Source organism: Petaurus breviceps, unplaced genomic scaffold, assembly GCF_028583685.1.
Source record: "Petaurus breviceps papuanus isolate PSGF00001 unplaced genomic scaffold, PetGlider_PUasm1.0 173, whole genome shotgun sequence".
Classification (NCBI taxonomy): domain Eukaryota; kingdom Metazoa; phylum Chordata; class Mammalia; order Diprotodontia; family Petauridae; genus Petaurus; species Petaurus breviceps.
Window position 1 is genome coordinate 11,851,318 of NW_027185759.1, and position 13,061 is coordinate 11,864,378.

The window sequence follows — 13,061 nt, forward strand, 5'->3', positions numbered from 1 at the left end:
TGATATGTGTGAGGTGGTACCTCAGGGATGTTTTAATGTGCACTTCTCTAACCAATAATGATTTAGAACATTTTTTCCATGACTATTGAGATTTTTTATTTCTTCTTCTGAAAATTGCCTATTCATATCCTTTGACCAATTTATCAATTGAGGAATTACTCTTATTTTAAGAAACATTTCATTTCCTCATGTATTTGAGAAATGAGGCCTTTATTTGAAAAAACAAATTCACCTAAGTTTCTTATTTTCCTTCTAATTTTGGTTGCATTGGTTTGGTTTGTGCAAATCCTTTTCAACTTAATGTAATCAAAATTATTCCTTTTATTTCTTATGATCCTCTCTATCTTATGTGTTCACAAATGCTTTGTCAACAACTTGGATTTTGGGGTTCATCAAACATTATAATATTGTGGTCATTTACTTCTGTATATTGTATACCTAATCTCTTCTACTGATCAACCACTCTCTGTTATATCCAGTACCAAATTGTTTTCATGGTTACCAATTTGTAGCATAATTTGAAATCTGATACTGCTAGGCATCTTTCTTTCACTTCTTCCCCACTGATTTCCTTGATATTCTTGATCATTTGTTCTTCCAGATGAATTATTATTTTTTCTAGCTCTATAAAATAATTCTTTGGTTGGTTGTCCGGTATGACAGCAAATAAGGAAATTAATTTGAGTAGAAATGTCATTTTAATTATATTGGCTCAGCCTACCCATGAGCAATTCATAGTCCTTTAATTGTTAGATCTGCTTTTATTTGTGTGAAGAATGTTTTGTAATTGTGTTCATAACATCTCTGGGTTTATATTAGCAGGTAGACTTGCAAATATTTCATATTGTCCATATTAATTTTAAATGGAATTTCTCTCTATTTCTTCCTGCTGAGCTTTGTTGGTAGTACATAGAAATGCTGATGATTTTTGTGTGTTTATTTTATATCATGCAACTTTGTTAATGTTAATTGTTTCAACTAGTGTTCATTTGATTCTCCAGGGCTAAGTATACATAATATTATCTGCAAAGAGTGACAATTTTGTTTCCTCGTCGCCTATGTTTTTCCTTCAATTTCTTTTTGTCTTATTGCGATCGCTAGGATTTCTAGCACAACATTGAGTAATGGTGATAGTGAACATCCTTGCTTCACTCTTGATCTTACTGAGAAGCCTTCAAGTGTATCCCCATTACAGACAGTGCTTGCTGCTGGTTTTAGAGAGACATTATCATTTTAGGAAAGACTCCTTTTGTTGCTATGTTGACTAGTGTCTTTTTTAATAGCAATGAGTGTTATACTTCATGAAAAGTTCTTTCTGTATCAATATAATTGTGATTTTCGTTGTTTTTGTTATTGATATGATCAATTATGTTAAATTTTCCTAGTATTGAACCAATCCTGCATTCCTGGTATAAATCCCATCTGTTTTTAGTGTGTAATCCTGTTTTTAGTATATGACCTTTGAAGTATAGTGATCATGCCTATGTACATTGAAAACCTGGAAAGGACTGTTAAGTTTGCTTTGCCATTCAGTTTCTCCATTTTAGGAAAGAAAATCTGACTACCCAATACTTCCTTTCTGGCCCCACAAAGAAATGAGCAGAGAGCAAATCAACCGTTTCTTTTAAATACCAGATCTAGCTTTTCTGCTGTGGGAAAAAAAAAATATATGCAAAACAAAACTATAGGTGTTGACTTCCGGCTGTTTTTTTTTTCTAAATCCCAAATTAGCACTTACTTTATGAATTGCTTTATTTTTTTTTTTTTATTTCAGATCAGGCAGAGTTCATTGGAGCATATTTGTCTAATTACTTTTGATAGACGTTAACAGCAGGAACCATGTGTATTGGGATGACGGGATGATGAGGACTTTAGATAGATGGATAGATACATATGTATTTATTTGTAATGTGTTGATAACTATAATTCAAATATAACTGGTTTTCTTTGCAATCTCATGTAGTATTTTACTTTTATGCATTTAAAAGAATGATTCTGAGAAAGGATCCAAGGACTTCACCAGTTTGCCCAAAGGGACCAGGACAGAAAAAGATTAAGAAGCCCTGGTCTGTGCTAACAGCAGCTTGCTTCCAGGTGCAATTCAAAGTGCTTGTTTGAATACACTTGGGTCACACCTGCCACATTTGTTCTAGACATCATGTCCCCTTTCATTCCTGGGTATCTAAGACATTCTTTTCACACATATTTAAGACAATGCCAGAAAGCTGTCAAAGGAGAGGCTGGTAATTGAAGACTTTATTGCCTGCTATGTAGGAAGGATGCTGAGAGAGCAGTTCATTTGCTCCAGCTTCTGACAAGTCAGCTTTAGGATAACCCATATATAAATTCGGCATAAAAACACTCATTGCAGAGATGCAACCAGGAAAAGTAGATTGGAGATTCAACCTCTGAGTCACACACACCTGGGTTAAAAGTCTTCCTTCTGACTCTAGCTGAGCTGTGAGATGAGGTGCAAGTCACTGACCTTCTTGTCTCCACACCATTAACTTTCTACTTGCTTACATAGAGAAATAGAGGAAGTGGGGCACAGTGGGAAAAGAATTGAATTTGGAGTCAGAAGACCTGGGTTCCAATCCTGCCTCTCTTATTGACTATCTTTGCAACTTTAGGCAAATGAATTAGCCTCTCTGACCTTTAGTTTCCTAATCTTTAAAGTGAAGTGGGACACCAAGGTTGTACCATAGTGCACAGAGTGCCCAATCTGGAGTAAGAAAGCCTCATAGTCCTGAGTTCAAATCCAGCCTCACATCCGACCTAGCTGTGTGACCCTAGGCAAGTCACTTAACCCTGTTGGCCTCAGTTTCCTCATCTGTAAAATGAACTGGAGAAGAAAATGGCAAACCATTGCAGAATCTCTGCCAAGAAAATCACAAATGGGCTCATGAATAGTTGACTCAACAACAACAGAATGATAAAAGGGTGGAGTGGGAGGAGGTTGACTAGATGGCCTCTGAAGTTCATTTCCAGCTCTAAGTGCATGATCATCTGGTTCAGGAAGGTGGTTCAGTGGAAAGAACACTGGGCCTGGAGTCAGGAAGACCTAAGTTCAAATTCAGCCTCAGCTACTTACAAGCAGTATTACTCTGGTCAAGTCACTTAACCTCAACTGTGAAATAAGGAATAATAATAACACCTCCCAGAGTTGTTGTGAGGATAAAATGAGATACTATTTGGCAAATGACTTGCAGACCTTAAAGTGATATAGAAATGCTAGTTATTAGCTGTTATTATGATCCTACAAGTAGGGCGACCTATAAGGTCTCTCCCAGTGCTAAGATTATCATCCTGCAAGATATTAATTAGCTCTGGTTCATGCTCAGGTAAGAAAGTTTATTAGTGAAAATAAGAAGCACTTGGCTGATGTCTTCATTGTGCATAAGGGAATTTAAGCAGTAGACTTTTCTAAACCTTCAGCTTGTTTTTCCTTCCTCATGAAAGAGTTAATGAGCTTATGCCTTGTCTTTACAGGAAACTGCACATAAGTTTGCTTTGGCGGGTCGGATAAATAAACTCCTCCGTGTGTTTTGAATGATTGCATGATATGCAAATGAGTTGAAATAAGGCGATCCAGCTGTGCTCTGGCCAGTCAGAAGCATCAGTCAGAGCTGGGCTGCTGAGGAGTGCCTGCCTGCCCATCCAGAAGAATGGTGAGCTCCGACATGCCTTCTTCCCCCTGGGGTCTGGTTTTTCCATGGCATGTTGAGTCAGCTACTAGTGGCCTCCCTAGAATAGTGGGTGGTTGGTGTTCTAGATAATGCTTAAACCAGGGTCAGTTGGGCCAAGTTCACTCCAAAAAGGGGGAAGGAGGTAACTCCAAGTAGCTGACTGTTAACTTCCAAATTGTTTTCTGTCTTGAGGGTTGATGTCAAAAGCACTGATCTCTACTTATGCAGGATGTTAGTGGTCTCTGACAATGTTTCAAGATCTTCAAATTTCACTAAAACCAGTAAGTAGAGTTACCGAAATAGCTTGTGTTATTTAGCAGGGAAATTACACAGGACGAACAATATTATGCTTGCTAGGAATACGTATTGTTTTTCTGGTCATTGGCTAGCAACATATATTAAGTGTTTTAAGATGACTATTTATCTCATTGTTTTACATTTAATATGGCTTTATTACTAGCAACATATATTGAGGAAGTCTTTTAAGATGACTATTTATATCATTGTTTGCATTTAACATGAATGTTATTTTTATTTAATATGACCATTTATTACAATGTCAAGGGAAAAGAAACCTGAAGATATTTTGAAAGAAAAAAAAAACCTTTCAACATATTGAAGAATTTAAACCATTGTTTTCCAAAATTGTGACCTAAGATGCCATATGAATATATGCATAAAGAGTCACATGATTATTTGTAAATATAAGTACTTAAGAAATACTATATCAGGCATAGAATATTAATGTTTTAATTCTTTGGTGTAGAATGTCATTTGAACAACAAATGCAAAGTAATCGAAATCTTGATGGTTTTTCTTTCCCCCAGCATTCAGAGTTTGAATAATTGAAAACCTTATTAAATAGAAATAGGTTGGGTTTTTTTTTTTTTAGCAGAGATAATCCACCTTGGATTGTTTTGGAAGAATCAGCCTCAGGGTTCTTGGAAATTCTATAGGTCCAGTGCTTTATAGTCTTCAAAATGCTATGTAAACACCAGCTATTATATTGTTATCATTATTGTTGGTTTTGTTGCTATTATAAAATGTTTTAACACAGAGAAATTCCTAAATTGCTTGTTCCAGTTTTACAAGTAAAACCTCAAATGTATTTAAAATGGTTGCAAGTGCATTTTGCAAAATAAAAAAATACTTAACTCATAAAAAAAGCTAGTGGGAAATGACAACATAAATGTGATATTGAGTGCTGCTCAAATGCTCAGAGGAGTAAACTGAATGGCTGCTGACTTTCAGAGAATTCATATTTTTAAAATGATTAACCCATTTATGTGAACATGACCTTACATGAAGCTTTGGAGCCCCAGGCATGGTTTGAGAGATAGCTCAGAGGACTCAGGATTCCCCTTTCATTGCAGTTCTCCCCCAACCATTTAAAGAGCCTCCAAAGGGAAATTTTGTAAATTAACAGACAGCCATTTCATCGTCACTGTTTATGTTCATTTTTTAAAGCATCTAGAGGTAGAAATAGTCTTTATTGGAAAAGACCTCCTGTTTCTATTAGGAGTGGAGGACTTATTGTTTGGAAAGAGAAGGGTCCTGGGAATTAGGGAAACATCTTTGGAGCCTGTAAAAATATTTGCAAAGCCCTGGACCTGAGTTCAAATCTAGCCTCAGACACTTAACACTTACTAGTCATGTGACCTTGGGCAAGTCACTTAACCCCAATTGCCCTTAAAAAAAGCAAAAATAAAATAAAACCATTTGCAAAAACAATACTTCTAATGATCATTGTAAGCATCCCACTATCTTTTGGTACCTAATGAGCTAAATGTTGAGGGTCCAGGGAGGCTTAGCTTATCCTGGAAATGTTGGCCTTAAGACTCCCACCTTTGCAATCTCCCGTATATTAGAGAAAAAGCAGCATGGGGATACATTTATGAGTAAGGCATAAATGGCAGAAGATAGACCCAACTGGCCCTTTGTGGCCTCTTCTGGCTTTGGTCATTCCCATTGGTGTTGCCTTCACCTTTAGCCTGACTAGACTTCCGGGAATGAAGCTCCAGGCCTCGGCCCTCCCCTCCCCCTTATCTTCTGGTTCTGTGCCCTGGTCATCCTGCTTTCAGTAATGCCCTCCAAGGTCATGACTTGGCCCGTGCTCTTTCGCACTTACACATTCAGGCAAGTTTGGAGAATGACTGCGGGCAAAACACTAGGAACTCTAGCAAGAGGTATAGGGGAATGTGGAGCAGATTGTGTGAGGGGAGGGGAGGGAAGCAGGTAACAGGAAGATCACGTAGACACAAAATTAGGCACAAATGTGATTCCTGCTCTGAAAGGACCTTGAACTGTAATAATTTTTCACTTTGGCACATAAAATAAATTTTGATTAAAGCCAAACCATCAAAGTATGAATCACATGTTCATTTCTTAAAGAGACTCTTTAAAACAATCTTATAATGCTAACTTTTATTTTCCTAAATCTCCAAATATCTCTGTCTGCCTCCAGTCCTACTCAGGAATCAACCCTTGAAACAAAGAATTTTAAAAAAATAATTAACAAAACTAGAACATGTCAGCTCAGTCTGATACAGCGTTCCACACCAGCAGCATTTCGCCTCTCCAGATAAAGGAGGGAAATGCATTTTCTGATCTCTTCTCCAAAGCTGAGCTCAATCTTTATCTTTCTATAACATTCAGTCTATTTTGCTTGCTGTTCTTTCCGCTTATGTTATTGTAATAATGGATGTGTTTCCCAGCAATTTTTTTTCTCTATCAGTTCTTATAAGTCTTCACATGCTTCTCTGAATTCTTCAGAATTGCCATTTCTTAAGGTCTAGGGATATTCTATTTCATTCACCCAGCATAATTTGTTTTGCCATTCTCCAGTTAATTGGCATATGCTTTGTTTCCAGTTGGGGTTTTGGTTTTTTTTTGCTACTATTTATAAAGGACTAATACAAATATTTTGGTGCATATGGAACCATTATTTCTGTCTTTGAGTCCCTTGGGGTAGATATATAGACTGTGCGCAAAGTCTCAGTGTGCTTTTAAATCTTAACTTAAAACTACACTAAGACTTTTGGGTCACTGTGTATAAACACACACATGCTTACATACATATGTTTATATACATATATGTGCATATAGATGTATGTGGGTATATAGGGTTACTCAAAAGTCTTAGTATAGTTTTAAGATATATATATATATATAGTATAGGTGTGTGTGTGTACATGTGTGTGTCCGTGTCTGTATATGTATAACACTAGGGTCTCTAGGCCAAAGGGCATGGACATTGTAGTCACTTTAAACATTTTTTTAGCATAATTCCAAGTTACTCTCCAAAATGGTTCAAATGGTTGCTCTCACCAAAGTCTTTAGCACTGTCAAATGATTCAACATCAAAACTGATCATGTTTTCTTTCAGTGAGAATGCCACAAAAGAAGAAGCAGTAACATCTGCTTTGGCGCTGCTCCTTAAAGGACATTGGTCCTTTCCATCTGGAGCTGAAAGCCACCACATGTATTATTTCCCCCATTAGAACATGAGTTCTTTTCTAACTGTATCTCCTGCACTTAGCACAGAGCTTTTCACATACTGTTTAAGAAATGCTTCATTCAAAATTCTCTAAATCACTTTGCTTTTAAAAAGCAAGTAACAAAACTAGAACATATCAGCTCAGTCTGATGCAGCGATCCACACCAGCAGCATTTCACCTCTCCAAATAAGGGACAGAAGTGAACACAAAAATTAGAGAAATACAAATTAAAACAACTCTGAGGTACCACCATACACTATCAGATTGGCTTATAGGACAGAAAAGGAGAATGATAAATGTTGGAGAAGATGTGGGAAAATTAGAACAGTAATGCATTATTGGTGGAGTTGTGAACTGATCTAACTATTCTGGAGAGTGATTTGGAACTGTGCCCAAAGGGCTATAAAACTGTACTAACCCTTTGATCCAGCAATACCATTTTTAGGTCTGTATCCCAAAGAGATCATAAAAAATGGAAAAGACCAACATGTACAAAAATACAGCAGCTCTTTCTGTGCTGACAAAGAATTGGAAATTGAGGTATGTCCATCCGTTGGGGAATGACTGAATAAGTTGTGGTATATAAATGGAATGGAATACTATCATTCTGTAATAAATGATGAGCAGATGAATTTCAGAAAAACCTGGAGAAACTTACATGAATTGATACTGAATGAAGTGAGCAAAACCAGGAGATCATGGTACACAGTAATAGCAACATTGTAGAAAGATCGACTGTGATAAACTTGGCTCCCCTCAGCAAGATAGTGGTCCAAGACAATTCCGAAAAACTCATGATGGAAAATGCTGTCCACATCCAGAGAGAGAACTGTGGAGTCTGAATGCAGAGTGAAGCAGACGGTTTTCACTTTTTTGTTGTTTCTTTCTCATGGCTTTTCCCTTTTCTTCTGATTCTTCTTTTACAACATGGCTAGTGTGAAAATATGTTTAACATGATTGTACATGTATAGCCTATATCCACTTGCCCACCATCTTGGGAAGGATGAGGGAAAAATTTGAAACTCAAAATCTTATAAAAATGTATGTTGAAAACTATCTTTACATGGAATTGGGGAAAAAATAAAGATACTCAAGTGCAAAAAAGGAAAAAAATAAAATGGTAAATTGAATTAAAAAATAAATACTTCATTCAATGGTGGATGGATCTCTGGCTTTGTATTTCCCTCTAAGGAGGCTCCTGACTGGAACATTTTGAAGAAAAATGAAAGGGAAATTTTTGCATTCTTAAAAGGTTTAGTTCTATTATTGTTAGGGGTTTTTACCTAGTATGCTTGCTGTTATGTTCTACCCTGTCCCCATTTTTTAGGTCCCTGCATGGTGTTCTATGGTTGCATGTAATTGATATAAAATGATTCAGGAAAAATCCCTCTTCCTTCTTCGGGGGATATGAAATACATCTAAAATCATTTCTAGAAGCTGTGGTTGTCTGATTATGCAAAGAAATCTCTGAATAAAGAAGCAGCCAGTGGTACTTAATATGTTAGATTTACTCATGGTGTAGTTCCCAGGAACTTTCCTCAGATTATGGAAATCAGCTCTTCCAAACCTGACAAGTGGGCTTGTTTTGTGAAACCTTCAGGATTAACAAAAAACAGATGCAACTAATTTTGCTTAATGTTTGCACTTGTAAATTTTTCAGAAAATAAAATGCCTACCTTTATTTTTTTGTTAATTTCCCAAAATGCAAGGTTGAAGGAGTTGCCTGATTGTCATTAAGCCTCAGAAGACTTTGAAAATAAGTTTTGAAAAGAAAATGTTATTGCTGACCTCGCAGTTACTTAAGGATTCAATACTAATGCTAATAGCTAACATTTTATAGTGTCTTAAAATCAGGAAAATTTAAAGCACTATGTCTATATATTAATACATAAATAGAGAATCATCTTACTTGGTCTTTGTCATCCCTATGAAGTAGATACTATTATTATTTCCATTTTGCAATGGGGAAACTGAAACACAGAGAAGTTATATGACTCGCCCAGTATCACACATCAAGGAAGTGTCTGAGGCAGGATTTGAATTTGGAAATTTCCCAGTTCCAAGTGTTAAGCTCTACTCATGATGGCTGTCTGAGCAATTTAAAGAAATCCTTATTAAGTTATTAGCCACATGCTATTCTAGCTACAGATACAGAGACAAAAAGAAAATGTTAAGGCCCTCTAGAAGCTTAAAGTCTACTGGTCGGAAACAACATATATACAGATGAATAAATAGGAAATGTCGAGAATACAAAGCAATTAAGTGGGGGAATCACCAAAGGCCTCTTATAAGAGGTGCACCTTAAACTGAGTCTTGAGAGAAGCTAGGCATTCTAAGAAGCCAAGGTGAGACTGAAGACCATTCCAAGGATGGGGATCAGTCTTTGCAAAGGCATGGAAGAGAACTGTGTAGCCTAGTTTTGAGGGAATGTAGATTCAGACTAATCTGAAACCACTCTAGAAAGATGGGTTTCTGGTCTGCAAAGTCGTTATTTCTCAGATAATTCAGATAGTTACATGTAACTGGTACTTGTAGATCAGAAGGTGACAGGTCATAGATTTTTGAAACTGGAGAGGACAATAACTACTTGCAGCTATTCATCTATCATAGAAAGGAGAAGTGACCTCTAATTGACCCAGGTGATGAAAGGAGAGCTGGGCTTTGAGCCCAGGTCAATTGGCAGGACTAGTAATGTTGGGCCCTTATGGATGAAGGACATGTGAATGTTTGGCCCAGAATTGTCCAAACTACTTGTCTTTGCTTTTCAAAATCACATGGGCATGCAATTCTACCATGTTTCCTAGAAAACAGGACCATGATGATTCAACTGTTGTGATTTGTTATAATTTGTTTTGTTTTTTCCGATATTTTTGTTTACTTTTAAAATCTCCTTTGGATCATAGATTTAGAACTAGATGGATCCTCCAGCTACATCAGCCCTCTCATTTATGGATAAGGAAATGGAGGCCTAGGGTGTGTAAATGACTTTCCTGGGGTCACAGAAGCATGAAGGCTTGGTTCTATCACACAGTTTTGATCTCATAGAATAAAAATGTCATGATTTGTTCCTAATTTTTTTCTTCTTCCTCTTGTTCAGGATGAGAACAGGACTTGTGAGAAATGGCTGGGAGTAGAGGCAATCCTAGAAAAGGACTTTCTTCCTACCATCTATTCCATTGAGTTTGTTGTCGGCATCCTTGGGAACACAGCTGTTGTTTTGGGCTATCTCTTCTGTCTGAAAAACTGGAAAAGTGGCAACATTTACCTGTTTAACCTCTCCGTTTCTGACCTTGCCTTCCTGTGTACACTCCCTATGTTGGTGAGAGGGTATGCCAATGGGGAATGGACGTATGGGAATGTCCTGTGCATGAGTAATAGGTACTTACTCCATGCCAACTTGTACACAAGCATCCTTTTCCTCACATTTATCAGTATTGACCGGTACCTGCTGATGAAACATCCCTTCCGAGAACATTTCCTGCAAAAGAAAGAAGTTTCTATCTTGACCTCAGTGGCCATCTGGATTTTGGTGACCCTTGAGCTTCTACCGATCCTCCTTTTCATTGAACCAACCACAGCTAACAATGGCACCACTTGTAATGACTATGCAAGTTCTGGAGATCCCAAGCACAACCTTATCTATAGCGTGTGTCTTACTGTACTAGGGTTCCTCCTTCCACTCTTTGTCATGTGTTTCTTTTACCTGAAAATTGCCCTTTTCCTAAAGGAGAGAAGCAGACAACTCACTACTTCGCTCCCCCTTGAAAAACCTCTCAACTTGGTCATCATGGCAGTGGTGATATTCTCAGTTCTCTTTACCCCGTACCACATCATGCGAAATGTGAGGATAGCTTCCCGCCTTGATATCTGGAAGCAAACCAAATGCATGCAGGTCACCATCAACTCATTCTACATTCTGACCCGACCTTTGGCTTTTTTGAACAGTGTGATCAACCCTCTTTTCTATTTCTTGATGGGGGATCACTTCAGGGATATGATGGTCAGTCGAGTGAGGGTCTTCTTCAAATTCATTAGAGGGTGACCCTACTAGCCTGCTGATGACATCCTTCCCAGATAGGTGGAATTCTCCTTTCTTTGGGGGAATGTGTTTTTCTTTCTGTGACAGGTCACGTGGATTGTTGGCTTGTTTTGTTGACTCCCAGGTCATTTAAAAGGAATTTAGCTCTGTTCCCTGAAACAAGGATCAACTACCCTTATGTCTGTCTAAAATGGAGGCCCATCTTTTTCAATACCAACATACGTGCAGAAATGTTAGACAGGTATGAGTTAAGGAATTCTACTATCTCTGAAGAAATGAAATTGCAGTTTACCGATAGGGCAATAGAGAGGCACATGGTGGGTGAGAGCTGGATGCAACATATCACATTCAAGGAATGAGGAAGGGTGACATATGAATGTCATCGTTGCATAAATGATGGAAAAAAGACAATGGGCTCCTCCTGTAGAGAGAGCAAGGGGTAGATGGCCCATGGCTCCCATTAGTATCCTCATGAATCAAGAGAAGTTGATTCATGAAGCCCTCGCCTCCCTACCTCCCCAGCACACTGGGTCACCTCTCTGCAGCCAACATGGGCATCACATTAAGTTGTGCAGTCCAACCTCTGTCACTGAAGGAGTGGCCACATCAGTGAGATCACATGTGTTGGAAGATTTCTTGGATCAATGTGAAGAGAAATTACTTCAGCAGGCTTAGATTAGATGAAAGAGTGGACAGGTCGAACTGTGTGCTATTTACACTGTTTCCTCTGGTCATTGTCCACAGGAAGCGAGAGTGGACAAACCCTTCTTCCTACTCCATGATGGAATTTGCCAGCAGAGAAAAGGCACATAAAGGTATTAAATTCTCTGGATGGAAATGCTGACTAATTGAAAAAGAAGCATAGTATTAGGGAAGGGGGAGAACAGCTTTTTGCCCTCCTCCAAAATTCTTTATGTCTATGGCTGCATGTTATACGTTTATGTACATGTAGTAGTCCTGGCTAGAAAGGAAGCTCCCTGAGGGTAGGATTTGGATTTTGTTGTTTTGTTTACCTTTGTTTGCTGAGCACCTAATGTGGGGATGGATAGTATGTTGTCAATAAATGCTTGTTGGTAAATTCCAGGGGTGTGGGAGATGACATGTATATTAACTATACTGTGGGGGAGAGGGAGATGGGGCAAAGGGGAATTTGGGAAGAAGCCTCCCTCTCTCTCCTCTTCTAACCGCCACCCTGGTGTGGGTTCTTGTTACCTCCTACCTGGATTGTTGCAGAAGGCTTCCATTAGTGTCTGGGTCTCAAATCTCTCCCATCCTCCACTCAGCTGCCAAAGTGATTCTCCTAAACCACTGTTCTAGTCATGTCACACCTCCTACTGAAAAACTCCCATGGCTCCCCATAGCTCCATGACCAAATACAAAATCCTCCGGCTTCCAAAGCCATCGCAGCCTGGCCTTTCCTGTCTTCTTACACCTTCCTCCCTTCCAGGGACTCTCTGATCCAATGACTGGCCCTTCTTCGCTTCCTTCCTTGCACATGGCACTCAAGCTCTTAACCACACCTGTTCACTTTCTGGCTCTCCCCAATGGCTGAAATGTTCTCCTTCTTTACTTCTGCCCCCTGGTTTGCCTGCCTTCCTTTAAAATTCAGATCAAATTATACTTTCTGCAAAAGGCTTTTCCCTAGCCTATCCCTCCTCAATGAGCTTCCAACTTACCATGTGAGTCTAGTGTACGTGGTGTTTTGTATTTTGTCTCCCCCATTAGAATGTGAGCTCCCTGAGAGCAGGCATGCTTTTGCCTTCATTTGTACTGTGTGCCTGGGGTGCTTGGAACATGGTGCTTAATAAATGCTGCTACCTTGCTCACTCCTAGAAATTT

The 13,061-nt window shown here is 38.5% G+C and overlaps 1 protein-coding gene across 2 annotated transcripts; it reads left to right on the forward strand.

Moving 5' to 3' along the window:
• Positions 1–3,508: 3,508 nt before the first annotated feature.
• Positions 3,509–12,566, forward strand: SUCNR1 (succinate receptor 1). Of its 2 annotated transcripts, XM_069083650.1 has the most exons (3): positions 3,509–3,668; positions 3,879–3,967; positions 10,281–12,566. In XM_069083650.1, exons 2-3 carry the CDS (start codon positions 3,935–3,937, stop codon positions 11,223–11,225), a joined length of 978 nt encoding a protein of 325 aa, XP_068939751.1. In that variant the 5' UTR covers positions 3,509–3,668; positions 3,879–3,934; the 3' UTR covers positions 11,226–12,566. The 2 variants fall into 2 exon arrangements, with proteins under 2 accessions (XP_068939751.1, XP_068939752.1); XM_069083651.1 differs by lacking the exon at positions 3,879–3,967.
• The last annotated feature ends 495 nt before the right edge of the window (positions 12,567–13,061 follow it).